The 14,948-nt window shown below is 43.0% G+C and overlaps 1 protein-coding gene across 1 annotated transcript in view; it reads right to left on the bottom strand.

The window, feature by feature from the left end:
* LOC147452292 (ABC transporter B family member 19-like) overlaps positions 1-11,935 on the bottom strand; it is a 57,996-nt gene extending 46,061 nt beyond the window's left edge. The window contains exons 1-3 of the mRNA XM_086518052.1: positions 11,810-11,935; positions 11,379-11,646; positions 11,224-11,278 (exon numbers count right to left, since the gene is read on the bottom strand). Of these exons, the coding sequence (XP_086374178.1) occupies positions 11,224-11,278; positions 11,379-11,609 (286 nt within the window). The 5' untranslated portion in view covers positions 11,610-11,646; positions 11,810-11,935. The remainder of the gene's footprint in view (positions 1-11,223; positions 11,279-11,378; positions 11,647-11,809) is intronic.
* Positions 11,936-14,948: the final 3,013 nt, after the last annotated feature.

Raw genomic sequence — 14,948 nt, 5'->3', positions numbered from 1 at the left:
GGGATGAAGAAGATCCTACTACTGTCCAAACACTTCTCTCTGAAGAAGAAGCCAGAAATGAGTAGCTCCCCCTTTGGATCTAACAACCGCATGCTTGCTCTCCTTGCGGGAAAGCACGGTAACATGACTCCATCTGGGATAACTAAAGCAATCTAGCACTGCTACACATCCTCGAGTCTCCATCGTGTTCCCTCATAGAAGCGAGGTCGGGGTAATCAAGGGTGAAGGTGGGGAAGTCGTAGACGAAGATCCAAGGCCTCCACATACCCAAAGCTGCCTCAAACTTGGAGAAAACCAGAAAAAACAGCAAGCTTCTTCTCTCTCAATCATGTCCAAACCGCACCGGATCAGCCATATCCGAGCACTCAGGTGGTCGTAACACCATAGAGCTCTGATACCATGTCAAAGGTGGCAGCGGAAGATGCAATGAGGACAAGACCTAGCTCGTGATCCGGTGGGTACCTCAACTCCGATCTAGAACACCTGCAATGCCAAACACATGAACAAGGCACACATGTGGAGAAGAGAGATCACATAGGTAGAATGAGACAGGACATCTGAGAATGAAAGAGAGAGAGAGAGAGAGAGAGAGAGAGAGAGAGAGAGAGATCTGGGAAAGGCTCTCCATGATGCTGATAACAATCTGCTCATACAAGTGACCAAGGATGGTCCGGCATAGAACTGACATGCCAATAGATAGGCCCGAGGACACACACAACTGCGACTGCTACTGACACTGCCAACTGCTCCTGCACACGAGACCACTGTCACGGTCTCATCATGGGCTGCCCTAGCCTCCTGTGGAACCGAGGCTCTGGCGTGATCTCCTCCTGGCAAGAAGGCTGATCTGAAGCCCTATGGTGTGGCTGCCCCATGACGAACATGGATCTGCTCCTCTCATATGCCTGCACCATGATGGAGGTGCTCTGCATCTGCCAGATCATAGCACCTCCATGCATCTGCCTTGGGAAGGAGAAACGCAAGGAAAGGACCTGCTGCCCACGAGCGCATGCTGCCCCTGCCTCATGCCAAAAACGTTGGACTGCTGCCTGGCAGAAAACGCTAGGGATGTTGCCCTGCTGCATGCAACACACGAGGGAAAGAGGGAACAGAAAATGTTGGGAAGGGTGCCTACTGCCCACTGCATCTGCTACCCAAGGAAAACGCTAGGGCTGAACTGCCGTGCAAGAAAACGCGGCTGATCTATGCCAAAACGCTAGGCTGATCTGCACCAAAACGCTAGGCTGATCTGGAGGAGAAACGCCAGGCTGATCTGCACCAAAACCCCTCTGGGGCACCCAAGGGAGGGCGCCCCCCTCTGGGCACTGCATGCATGAGAAAAGAAGTGACCCTTTGGTCCCTATATATAGGCACCAGCCAAATTTGCCCGACCCAACCCTACGGCTCCACGACCTTGAAAAAGGAGGGGAAAATGGGGAAAGGCTACAAGATACATGGGGAAAAATATGGAGCCTAGGATAAAATATTCCAAGCCTTCAGGAGCCTATGTGACCATGGAACAAAGCCAAAACCCGAGCTAAACATGGCTAGACATGACCGACATGAGTGAACAACCTCACACTGGCCGGGCATAGCCACAAAACAGCCCCCACTCCCTAATCTGCTCCTGGGAGATGCCGGAGCTACCATCGGACTGGAATCTAAACTCTAACAGTATGGTAGTGATATGTGTGAACTTAGGACCACCAAGACACTTTTTTTCCTCACTAGAGGATTTTTTCCCATGCTTTGCATCACTCTAGGGCTATTTTATCTTGTAATATATTCTACGTTGTGTGCCTTGGGCTTCTTCTCCCTCTAAAGCTGAGTGTGCATTCCAACTCCAACAATTGGTATCAAAGCAGATTGCGTCCTCCCATGCATAGTCGCCTCATAGTTTTCAGCATTGCCAGCACCCCCTTGCTCATTTTCTCCGATTTTGGTGAGCTTTGACAAGTGTCAACAAGTCGATAAATACCCTGAGAAATCTCGTAGAGCTAGGTGTGCTCATAATTTTGATTCAGCCACGTTTTGATCTCCATTTCCACTCCAATAGGTATTGCGTATGCAATTTCATCCTTTTATGCAAGTTATCATACACCACAATTTTTGGCATAACAGATCTATTTCGTAGTTCAATTTCCCTTCAGTTTCTACTCAGTTTGGGCATTTTCTACATCAAGTTGAGGCTTTCATTATGGTTGAGAGTAATAATGTTTTCAAGCTATTGTCTGCTGATGACAAAATGGATGGAGACAACTATCCATTATGGGCCTAAATGATGTAGCATGTACTTGTTTCCAAGGGTGTATGGAACATTGTTAAAGGTTTTATGTATACTCATATTCTGTGGATCCAGGTGTGGTGGAGGATGTTGCAGGTTCTAAAAGTTATGCTCCTACTACTAGTATTGTTTTACCTACAGTTGAACAAGCTCGCTAGGATCGTAGAGATACGCAGATGCATACATTAATTGCGTTGTCTATTAAGTGCACCATTACTCCTCACGTTTGTTCATCCAAAAGAGCAAAATGGACTTGAGACATTCTAGGTGGTTTGTATGCAAGTCGCACTGAGACAAAAATACCATATCTACGCAAACAGCTAGAATCAAAGACCATGCATGAGGAAGACGAAATGGACATTTTTCTTGTTGGGATCAAAGATAGCAATGAGCAACTTATTGCTACATGTGAAGTAATTCTCGACTGTTCACTTGTGTAGACTATCTTGGATGCATTACCAGCAGATACATATCAGACTTATGCTTCTACCTTGAGGCTTGTTGCACAAGGCAATGATAATGCTATTAAGTTTGATGGATTGATCACTTTGTTGTTACAACAGGCTATGTCAAGAAAAAAGATGACAAACAACATGGTATTGATCAAGCTTTTGTTAGTAAACAAAGAAGAGGTAGCATTAACAATGCTCCTACTTCCAATGTTCCTCCTTCAGGTCGCAAAGCATCTATGACAAATGCCTCCCATAATAGCAATGCATTTGGCAAATCTGTTGAAAGAGGAAAGAAGGAACTGCTGCTCATAGTCTGATAAAGCAATATCATAAGCTAAAGGCTAGAGAGGCACATAAGGAAGAAAATGAAGCTGCAGAATGGGCTTTTAGTGCACAATGTCAATATAACCCTTCTGTCCATTATGCATACGTGATTGGGACTGCAGATTCATATGTGATATTTTGACAGTGGTGCTACAAAGCACATCACATCTCATCATGACTCGTTCACTTCTCTTAATGATGTCCCCAATGGAAATACTGTCACTTATGCCAACAATGCCACTTATGATTTATCCAGTACGAAGTTGGAAAGATTGTACTCACTACGGTTAATGGTAGTTCCTCCACACTTTCTAATGTACTTTTTGTGTCTGAGATCAAGAAGAATCTATTGTTTGTATTTACACTCACAAGACTTGGTCGTGTTATAAAGTTTCTAGATGATTGATGTATTGTTTGCGATCCTACTTCACGCGAGACTATTGTGGCATCAAATACGTTGTCTCATGGGCTATATGAATTTAATTCTAATGAAAAGTGTATACTCAATTCTTATGACAAGTGTGTGGAAAACTTTGCAAATGCAGTTACAGATTTTAAAGCGTTGTTGCAGATGCTAAACTATGGCATACACTTTGTCAATTGATGCGTTTGCAAAAATCTGATATGGTTGCCTCATCGCCCCCTTTGAAGGCACCATCTCAGCATGTTTGTGAAGACTGTATTTTCGGGACAATACAACGTTCCAAGTTCACAAAAGGTGGTTTAGTGCAAGCTACTCGCGCAAGTTGCAGCTTTTCCATAGTGACGTTTGAGGCCCGATGCACACTCCTCCTTTTAGTATTAATTTCTACTTCGTGACTTTTATTGATGATTACTCAGAGCATACAAAGGCTAAGTCCGAAGTGTTAATGTGCTTCAAAACGTTTTCTCTGTTGATTAATGTATCTAGTTGTACCGTGAGTACCCTCTGTTTTGATTTGGGGGGGGGGGCGGGGGGGGGGGGGGGTATATGTCAAAAGAATTTGATGCATTTCTGGCTGGTCATGGGATAAAACACTAATGTACAGTGCCTTAAGGCTTATACACCCCAACAAAATGGTGTTGCTAGGAGGAAAAACAAATCACTTAACGGAGATGGCACGATGTATAGTCAAAAGCCAACCTTTATTGCATGCTTTCTGGCTAGAGACTGTCATATGTGCTACCTACATACTTAACATGTGTCCCACCAAAGCTTTGTAGTCTATGGCTCTATACAAGGCATGGCATGATAAGAAGCCATCTATTGGTTACTTGTGTGTCTTTGGTTGCTTGGCTTATGCTCGGGTGCCACAACAATGCCGCACGAAATTGGATGATAAGGCTATCAACTGCATATTTGTTGGTTACCTTGCTCAGAGCAAGGGTTACAAGTTATATCATCCACAGTCAAAACATAACTTCACATCTTGAAATGTTGCTTTTATAGAAGATGGAGTTCAATCCTTGTTGTCATGTACTAACAAGACACGTGTAAGCTCACATAACATTTTTGATACCGTGTTGCCACTTTCCCATGGTGGAAATACAAATATAAGTCCAAATGAGGTAAATATTCACCCTACACAAGTTTCAAGTGATGTCACAAATTAAACGATCTCTGATGCAGATGTAAATGATGCACTTGATAAGGACAAGGCTGAAAATGAGGAAGCTAGAGGTATGCTTCGAGTGAATATAAATTGGATGCACCTTTGTCTAATCGTACTCGTTCAGGTTCTCATCATACTCCTTGTGCATCAAACTGTTATGCTTTGGTTGTGTCAAGTATGTGTGACAAGGAGGAACCTCTTACGTTTGATGAAGCACAAAATTCTGAGAATTTTATGGCTGCTATGCAAGATGAATATGATGCACTTGTGAAAAACAATACTTGGTCTTTATGCGACTTGTCTCTTGGCAAGAAGGCCATTGGTACAAAGTGGGTTTATAAGCTGAAACGTAAGCCAGATGATGGTAGTATTGATCACTACAAGGACAGGCTTGTTGCAAAAGGCTATGCTCAACAAGATGGCATTGACTATGAAGGAACATTTTCTTCCACTTATCATATGACTATTGTTCATTTCATTTGTCCATTGGCAGCTTATTTTGGATGGGATATATATCAGTCAGACATTAAAACCTCTTTCTTGAATGGTGACTTGGATGAAGAAGTGTATGTAATGCAGCCTCATGGTTTTGTCAAGACAGGTTGGAAAAAAGAAAGTGTGCATTTGTGGTAAAGCATTGTATGGTTCAAAGCAATATTCTCGTGCTTGGTACATGAGAAAATGGATAATCATTTGACTACACGTGGCTTTCGAAATAGTCCATTTGAGAGCACTTTGTATGTAAAACGTGCGGATGATGTATATCTTACCATTATTGTGTATACGAATGATTTACTGCTCACTGATCGGAATGAGATACATATTGTTGAATTCAAGGGCGATTTGAATGCCACATTTGAGACTTCAGATCTGGGGCTTTCGCATCAGTATTTGGGCATTCAGTATAAGCAATGTGATGAGGGTATTACATTATGTCAAACAAAGTATTTGCAAACTTTGCTAAGCAGATTTGGACTTGATGATTGCTAGCCAATTGCCACTTCTATGGAGACACATATGAAGTTAAGTCTACATGATGGTGGAGATCGTTGCCCTCTACCAGACATTTGTAGGTTGCCTCATTTATGTATGCATTGCAAGGCTAGATATTTAGTTTGCAGTCTTACAAGTGAGCAGATCTAAACATAGCCCAAGGTCTGAGGATTGATGGACAATTAAGAGGATCTTTCGCTACTTGAGTGGCACTCTACATCTTGGGTTGTTTTATCCCAAGGAAAGATCAGTGCCACCAAATTTACATGCTTTTTCTAACTCAGATTGAGTTGGTTGCTATGACAAAGGAGCGTCCACGAGTGGTTTTTGTTTCATGCTCGACAGTTCATGCATATCATGGTTGAGCAAGAAGCTATCTATTGTGGCAGCCTCTAGTTGTGAGGCTAAGTATAGGGCAGCTTTTACAACTACGGTTGAGTGTGTGTGGCACAGACGCCTTATAGCTGATTTGGCACTCTTATCTACACTGACAACCAAAGCACATTGGCAGTTGCAAGAAACCCAATCTTTCATGCTCACACAAAGTACATTGAATGCATTATCACTATGTTAGGGAGAGACTCTCAGCTGGAGAAATCAGCTTGGCTCATGTGCTGACGCAGGAAAACCTTGCGGATCTGTTCATAAAGGCATTGCCTCGTGAGAGGTTTGAAGCTTTCCACAAAGCTTTGGGCTTGCTTTCCTTTGTGACTGTGCATTACGACAACCTTGCTCCAACAAGCGATTGATTCAAAAGACATAGGATATTTGGGATGATCTTATTGTGGCTGGTAGAGATATATCTACGTAGCGCATTGCAGGACTTATACTCTTCAAGCTTCTTGAGCGGTTTGACCCATTCTTTCAGAGTATGCTCACCTCGAGCGATATGGCTTTACCAACATCGGAGGAGATTGTTCCCTAGCTCAAGCAGATTGAGGGGCACTTTGAGTATCGGGGGGGGGGGGGAGCCCTTGTTGCGAAGGGCGATGATGGTGAAGGCAAGAAGAAGCAAGATTTGGGTGACATCAAAGAAGATAAAAATGAAGAACAAGGGCATCCAATGCACGGGGGTTCCACTGTAAAATCATGTTAATATACCACATGACTTTAGCAAGAGGGATTTTCTATTTTTGAAAACTTAAGCAATTTAACAAAGATACATTAACAAGAGGAGTTTCTTCTTATTTATTTTTTTTATTTTTTTTATTTTTGAAAAAACCCCGTTAATGCATCAAAAAAGAGGGGTCAATATATTCATGTCAACATTTTAACAGAGGGGTTTAAGTACCCTACGAACGCATGTTATTTAAGGGGGTTCTTAATAGTGGACCCCCCGAGACCCAATGCTACTGTTGCAAAAAGAAGGGGCACATGATTGTTGGAAGAAGAAGAGGGAAGAGGAAGGCAAGGAGAAGCAATCGGCTTCTACAAAAGTTACGAAGGCCACAGAGGGTGTCTCATTGCTAGCAACTACAAAGAAGGCTCTCACTTCGTATCCCTCAGGAGCTTGAATTGTGGAGAAGCAATCGACAACAGTTATCAAAGTCCTCAGGAGAGAGAGGACCTCTGGACCCCTTGGGTTTTTTAGATGCTTCAGAATTGGCTACTATAAATTTTCTTTTATTGTGCCCGTACTGTGTGCGTGTATTACCATGTGTATTAGCAGGCACGTGATTATGATGTGATTTCTTTTCATCTGGATCATCGTGAATATGTGCTTTCACATGGCTTCCTCAAGTGTTTTAGGGTCATTGCTTGCAGCTACTAAGAAGGCATTCACTTCGTCTCACTCAGGAGCTTGGATTGTGGATAACATGCAACGGCACACATGACTCCTATGAGGGAGTGGTTTAGCTCTCTCGGACCTACTCATGAACAGTCTATCACTTTGAGTGATTCTCATGAGGTTTTTGTGTCAGGTGCAAGCTGGTTAATGAGAAGGTTCTCTCTTCAAGCTCACTGCTCTTCTTTCTCATGGAGCAGGTTCTTCTTCATTGTGACAAGCGAAATTTGGACACTTCCACTACGTACAGGTGCAAAAGGTAGCTAGAAAGTCTCATGGAGGGATTACCCAACAAATATAGCGTTTGCAATGCTTGTCAAATAGGTAAGCAACACAAAGAGGCCACTCCAAAGTAGGCCCCGAATGGGGCTCGAACCCCCTTGCACTCGTTCATACGGACTTGTGCGAACCTATGTTGGTCCCATCCTCTAATGGATCCCTATCCTTGTGCTTCTGAATGATTTTAACATGCACACTTCAATTTGCTTCCTGAAACTCAAGTTGGAGGCTTTTAACTACCTTCAAGATTGTAGGGCTACAGTCAAGAAAGAGAAGGATCTCAAGGCTTTCAATTCACACAGACAGAGGGGGTGAATTCACCTCCAAGAAGTTTGCTCGGTGATGCAAGACAGAGAACGTTTTAATGCCGGTGGACTACTCCCCAGATTTCATCGCAAAAAAGAGTTGTTAAGGGGAAGAACCAGTCGATCGTAGAAATGGCTCAAGCAATGCTTGAGCATGCTTCCCTTCCCCAAGCTTGTTGGGCAGAGGCTTGATGTACAGCAGTCTATATCCAGAATAGATTACCTACTGCTGCTTTGGAGGATATGACACCTTTTTGGGTTTACTTCAGGCACAAGCCATCAGTGGCACACTTCAACGTGTTGGGGTCCCTTTGTACATGTTCCAAAGGAGAACGGACGAAGGTATCCTAAGTCGACAAGGATTATTTTTGTTGGCTATTTTCTGGGGTCCAACAGTTTCCAGTTTCATGATCCAGATCTGGGCTATTGCCCCGCTATTGCAGTGAGTCGTGATGTGGCATTCGACAAGACCTTCATTGCTACTTCAGAGGGGGCATCTTTAGGGACCATTCCCATGCCTTCTTCTCTTTTATATCTTTGAGTGTCTCCACCTGCTACACCTTGGACAGTGGCTATTCCTACGCCAGCTTCCTCTACACAGCAGCTAGTATACTCTCCAGATCATACAAGTCAAGAGGATGGTTTTGATGATGCTGAGGATTCTCTTTAGGGTATATTGGCAGAAATCCTTCATGAGAAGTACATATTTGGTTGGTCGTCAAGAGTGACAAAGTTACCACCACCGCCTGAGCCTAGTAACATAGAGCATACATCCGGCTCAGTATGGATTTATCCTCGCAGGCAAATTATGGATAATATTGCTAACGCTTTTATTGGAATTGAGTATGCAAAATATACTGGACAAGATGTGCTTATCATGCAGATTGATATAGAGAAAGCATTTGACACTGTTCATTGGGATTTCATTGCTCAGATCATGACGGCTCTGTTCTTTGGGCCCAGGATGCGTCGGGTGGTTTATTTTCTTTATGAAAACAATCAATCTACCGGAATTCTTGACGGTTATGGGATCTTGGTCGATCGGTCAGGCAAGGATGCCCTTTGAGTGCCATGTTGTATGCTATTGCTACACATCCTCTGTTGTTGTATCTGGACTCCTTAACCGCATCTGGTCGGCTACATGGATTGCAACTGCCAGCTCATGATCATTTTGTGGTGAAGCGTATGCAGATGATTCCATGTTCTGGCCTAGAAATCAACCTGAGGATGTTCGTTGTGTTATGGAAGCACTACATATTTATAGGTTGGCCGCAGGCTTGCAAGTGAATTTCCGAAAATCGAAATTGTTGTCGTTGCATCAAATGGATTGGCATGCTATGTTATGGCCAGGGGAGATTGTAAAGCCTGATCAAATTGTGAGGCATCTTGGTTATCCGTTGGCTTGGTCGGTTAACAATGCGAAGTTGTTGCAATGGGTTGAGAATAAACTGAGGTCTAAATTGCATTATTGGAAATTGTCTACATGGCCGCTCCATGTGAGACTCAGAATCGTGCAGTCTATTCGGTGGCATACATGCAATTTTTCTTGTCATTGTTGCATTGGTCACCTCATCGTCTTTGGGATTTCATGTCTCGGATTCTGGAGCACTTCTGGTCCACTTTCTCTCACAAAAAAGGCTTGCGACTGCTTGCGATGGATAAGCTCTGTACTCCAAAATGTTGTGGTGGTCTGAATATCCTTCATTTGTGTTCTCATGTTACGGCAAGGAAGGCTACTTTGTTGTTGGTGCCGGTTGAGAAAAAACAGCCTTGGATGCAGATGCTTGCGTTTTTGTGCTCTCATGCAATTTCCACGCGAGTATTTGGCCATTGGCAACCGTCGTATTGGGATGTGGTTTTTGGTAAAGTTGAAGCTACAATTCCGGAATGTCCCTTTGCTTCCAGTCTAGTGGCAGATTGGAAGTTGGTCACGAGGGAATTGTTGTGGAATGGTAGAGATGACGCCTGTGGAAATTCACTTCGATTGGAGAGTTTGCATTGGAGTAGAGTTTTTGCTCAGACTCTTGTTCAACGCTCTCCTAGATAGGCTTACTTTCTCTCCTACAAAGGTATTGATAGGATAACCGATGTGATAGACGCTAAAGGACGGGTGCTCTCGTTCAGACATGCTTCTCTTACCTTTAAACTTGGGTCACACTACAGGCACATGTGGGACATCATTAAGGAGTTGGTTGATTCTATATCTCCCATCCCGCCGCTAGTTGAGGATAATCGAATTTGCGATTGGCTCTATGTTGGTTCTTCGACTGGTTCGATATCTGCAAAGAAAGTGTACTACCATTTGCAGTCATCTATAACAAGGTATGGAATATAAATAAGAATGTTACTTGGTGGTGGAGTAAAGTTATGAAAGTGTGGCATGCTAAGCTACCTCTCAAGGAGCGACTGTTTCTGTGGAGATGTATTGTTGGGGTCCTCCCCACTAGCAAATTATTGCGCTCTAGGAGATTGGCCTTTTCGCGATGCGTTCGCTGTGGTGCAGGCATTGAGAATATTTCACCTCTACTGTGCTTATCCTTGTACGCGAAAGGATAGCATCTCTTCAGCCCTTCGTTCGTGCTTTCTTGGCTTACAATTCGGTAAATTTTTCTAGATCTTTGGAGTGCTTCCACCTTTCCTTCAATCATATGCATACTTTTTCGACTGGATTAAATTCTGGGTATTATGGACAGTGTGGAGAGCACGAAATTCCCTCATGTTTCACCAGATTCAAGTGGAATATGTTTCTTTCTTCAAGATATCTCTTAGACAGTCTCTTCAAGTTGCCTATGACTTGGACGAGCTACCTGTTAGCCATTACCAGCTCTATTTTGATTGTTTTCGAGTTACAGTTTGTAATACTTTCTATGGATTTTCTTCGCTTTGAGATTTCCCATTTGTAATTCAATCTGGCATTACAAGTGTGAGTGTGTGTGTGTGTGTGTGTGTGTGTTGCATTTCGCTTATGACGCTGGAGACTTTACTCTTGATACCTACAGGATTTACTTTGATTGTTTCTAGCCTTTGGAGCCTCATAGTGCTCCGCTTTTTGTATCCCTTTCTTTTTGTGGGTTTTCCTCGCTTTGAGGTTTCCCACCTGAAAGTTTTTCAAATAAGATTTACCCAAAAAAAAAAAAAGTAAGTGTGTGTGTGTGTGTGTGTAGAGAACAGTAAAATGTAGCAGGAGAGTTTGGAACTAAAAGCTAACCTGCTGAAGCGCACACCAAGGAGACGAGGCCGATGTAGAGCAGATCCAAAGCATACTGGTTTGACAGAAACAAAGGGAAGAAACTTAATTCAGCCAAGCATGTGTGGGTGTGGGTGTGGGTGTACGCCCAAGTGTGTGCACATGTGCATGTGTACCTTGGCTACATCATCTGCTGTCTTCCGAGGATTGTCGGGGCTTTCTCCAAAGCTGTGCAAAATCTGTGCAAAGACGTAATAAAAGAAGGGCAGGCAGAGGCCATTGACAATGCTACTCAGAGTGCCCAATGCCATGAGCCCATAATCAATTCTGTCGGCATAGCTGAAGAGCTTGATGAGGATGCTCACATTTGTGGGCACATGAGTTGCTACATTTGCGGTTGTTGCCATTTGTCGCCCGAGACTAACCGCATACAATAAGCTCACTCTACAGAAACAGAGATGAATTTAAGAAGAGATCTTACCCAGTATTAATTAGAGCGACAATTCTAGTGATCGAGGTCGTGATAGCTGAAGACTGTGGGTGGGTGTGGAGGGGGGAGAGAGAGAAGAAGAAGAATAAGAGAGAAACCGAGAGCCCAAAGGGATACCTGCTACTAGGCTTCAAGTATGTGAGCCTGTGAGGGATGGTGAAATAATGAGTGCGCGCAGAGAGACAGAGAGAGAGAGAGAGAGAGAAGAAGAAGAAGAGAATTTTAACGTCGTGGGAAACTATCCCAAGAGAGATGAGAGATCGTGAGTCAACTTGACTGCAGCGAGGAAGGAACAAGGCGCTTTTGACTTTGATTTGTCCGCGGCCCAAATAGTCAACCATAATCCAGATGATGAGGTTGGAACAACCGTCACATGGGCTCTATTTTACTATTTCGAGCGGGAGAGGGCGCATTTGAAAGCATGTACGACAACATTGCCGCAGCAAAGATCTTGTCGCCGATGATGGTCTATAGCGAGCGCATTGCATGCGACAATGCATTCCTGTGTAAAAGAATTGAGGGCGAGTAGCAAGCCTCACTTGGGGTTATAAAGAGGCGAATGTCTGGCCTCCCTTGAACCCCCTCCACGGCCAACCTGTGCAAGGCATGTAACCTTCAAGCTACACAATTTTGACGTAAAAGTATCTTTGTTTTGGTCCAATATTAGTACATTTTCTTGGGGGAAAACCAACACACAACTGGGTCCGGCCACCTTTTGGGGCATCTACCGTAAAGGATCTATGAAAACTCTGTCTTGAGACATTTCTCGTGCCATGAGCCCTAGCCGGATGTGGGCTCGTCAACAGAAAGACGTGGACTTGATTAAAGTGTTTGTTGAAGTGGACATGAGCTAGTTCACCACTCAAAGGTCACGTATGTGTTTAAACTAGTGTGCCATGATTACTTCATAGGGAACGATATACTTCAATTCATAGACAATCATGCACAAAGGGTCCACTTGTGAATCATCAGTGAGTATGCTACATTGCAATGAAAGGGTAGTAGTATAGCTCAATTTTGCAATGTACGTTGATCGCAATCATTTGTTAAAACATTCAAACCTCTCAAGATTTGAGAAATAGGGAGATAGCACATGTCGAAAGTACAAAAAATGTGGACACATGATTTTCAAAGGATCATGAAAAATGCATGACGTACTCATATGCTTGTGCCCCCCAAACAGAAAGAAAGAACCATACGTAAGTATGGTGGGGAGGTGGCATTGTCCTCACTCAAATATTATAAATCGTAGGGAACGTGCTCTTCCTTTGTATGCTTATGTTCTCCTCCAATGTTGAAGGGTCACAACATGCTTCTCCTCCAATGTTAGAAGGCCACTTTTATTTTTAACATTTACAGTATAACTTATTCCTTGCCTTTTATGTACTGCCCATGCCACTTCTTTTTGTCTACCCTCTCCATCGTGTCAACTACAATGTTTACTCAAGCAATCCAATCTTCCCCTCCTATGTGAGACCTCCTAGCTTTCTATTCGAAAGTTTGCGAGCTATACAGAATAGCCATGATCCATGACACGTGAATGAAACCCCACCTCGGTAAACATTGAACAACTCAAGTTCATGTGGTTAATGCCCTTCTTAAGAGCTAAATCATCTCGATCCATGGTCTTGCTCCGATGTGTGCATTCGTCATCGTCATCGTCATCGTACTCTTTGTGAGTCCTTCAATCATCATCCATCCCTCTGGCTACGAACTCTTCAAAATTCATCCTCCCTATCATGGTCTCTTCATCTTTATACCTTCTCTCATGTTGATCGAAATTTATGTCATCAGATCGATCATGTCCACTGTGACCTTCATCATCACCCCTTCTATGACTTTTTCCATCGTGTCGATTGTTGTGTTTGGCAGTGATGTTCTCTATGAGTCCTTCAATAACCACCATCCCTCTGGCTATGATCTCTTTCATGGTGATCTCTTACGTCTTTGCTGCCAACCAATAACAGCTACTACCTTAAACTTCATTCCTTGCCTTTCATGTATTGTCTGTGCCACTTGTTTCTATCGACCCTCGCCATCGTGTCTACTACTATGTTCACTTAAGCAATCCAATCTTCCCCACCTATGCGTGTAACAATTACTGGTCTATAAACCTTGTAAATAGCGGAAAATAACTTAACATAGTGAGCATTTCATTAAGAGCAAATTCCTAATGAGCATACAAGAGTGCTTGGTTGGAGATAACAACATTAGCATAACACCTAATTAGTTTGGCATAACAATACTTGAAAGAGGGAGAGAAATAGAACAATTGACAACTATTGAGGACCGGATTTACATGGACCGGTCCCCCCTCAATTAGGCATTTGTATTATAACTTCTCCCATTAAGAGAGACTTTGTACAATACAATTCTTTGTGTTCCTTGGTAAAAACTCGTCGGTGCTATGAAGATGGAAGCTTCATGCACCAAACTTACACGTGATAACACATAACATCAATTACTCGTTGGTCTCAGACTCAAGACCTCACACACCTTCGAAGATGGTGAGAGCTAGCGGGGTATGAGAGTAGATCTAGAGGAAGAAGGAATATTCTTACGAGAAAGAAGTATTTCCTCACTTAATTACTCTTCTAGCTTAGCTTAGCTTAGTAATTAGATAATAGAGGAGAGAAGCATGGCATTGAAGCTTAGCTCTTGGTTGGATTTGCATTCCATATCCAAGAGTTGTTGGTGTAGGCCTCCATTCTCAAACTTGGAGAAGAAGATGAGCTTTCCATTAAAGCTTGGAGAAGGAGATGATTTTCTTGCTCTACACATGAGTTGTGTGAGTGTGTGTGGAATAATGCCCTTCAAAACAACCCCCTCTCTCCTCTTCGTTGACCCCCCTTGCCAATTACTCATGATGCATTCCTATTGGCCCTTGAAAAGCCTAGCCAATAGTATTTGAGTATGAGTTTTACTCTTGCTGGCTTCCTATTGGCCCGTAAATAATTTGGCCAATAGCCTTTGACAGACCCAGTCAAGAGCCTTGTGACAAGTGTCCATCCTTTTTTCCATTTTGTAAATGCCAAATAATTAATTTAATTATCTTCTTTGCTATTGGACCTTTTAGTCCTTTGGCCAATAGGAATTAAGCAATTTTAAGAACTGCTTAATTATCATTGGACCTTTTGACTGTCCAATAGTCTTTTAGGGAGACTATTTATTATTGGTTATTTTTTTTAGCATTTATAAAAATAAAATTTTAGTTTACACTAGCTAACTTCTCATTGGTCCACCTCTGTGCCCATCC

Source organism: Adiantum capillus-veneris, chromosome 8 (genome assembly GCF_014529385.1).
Source record: "Adiantum capillus-veneris isolate H3 chromosome 8, ASM1452938v2, whole genome shotgun sequence".
NCBI classification, from domain to species: Eukaryota; Viridiplantae; Streptophyta; class Polypodiopsida; order Polypodiales; family Pteridaceae; genus Adiantum; species Adiantum capillus-veneris.
Note: the sequence above shows the minus strand (reverse complement) of the source record. Positions and strands in the feature narration are given on the sequence as shown.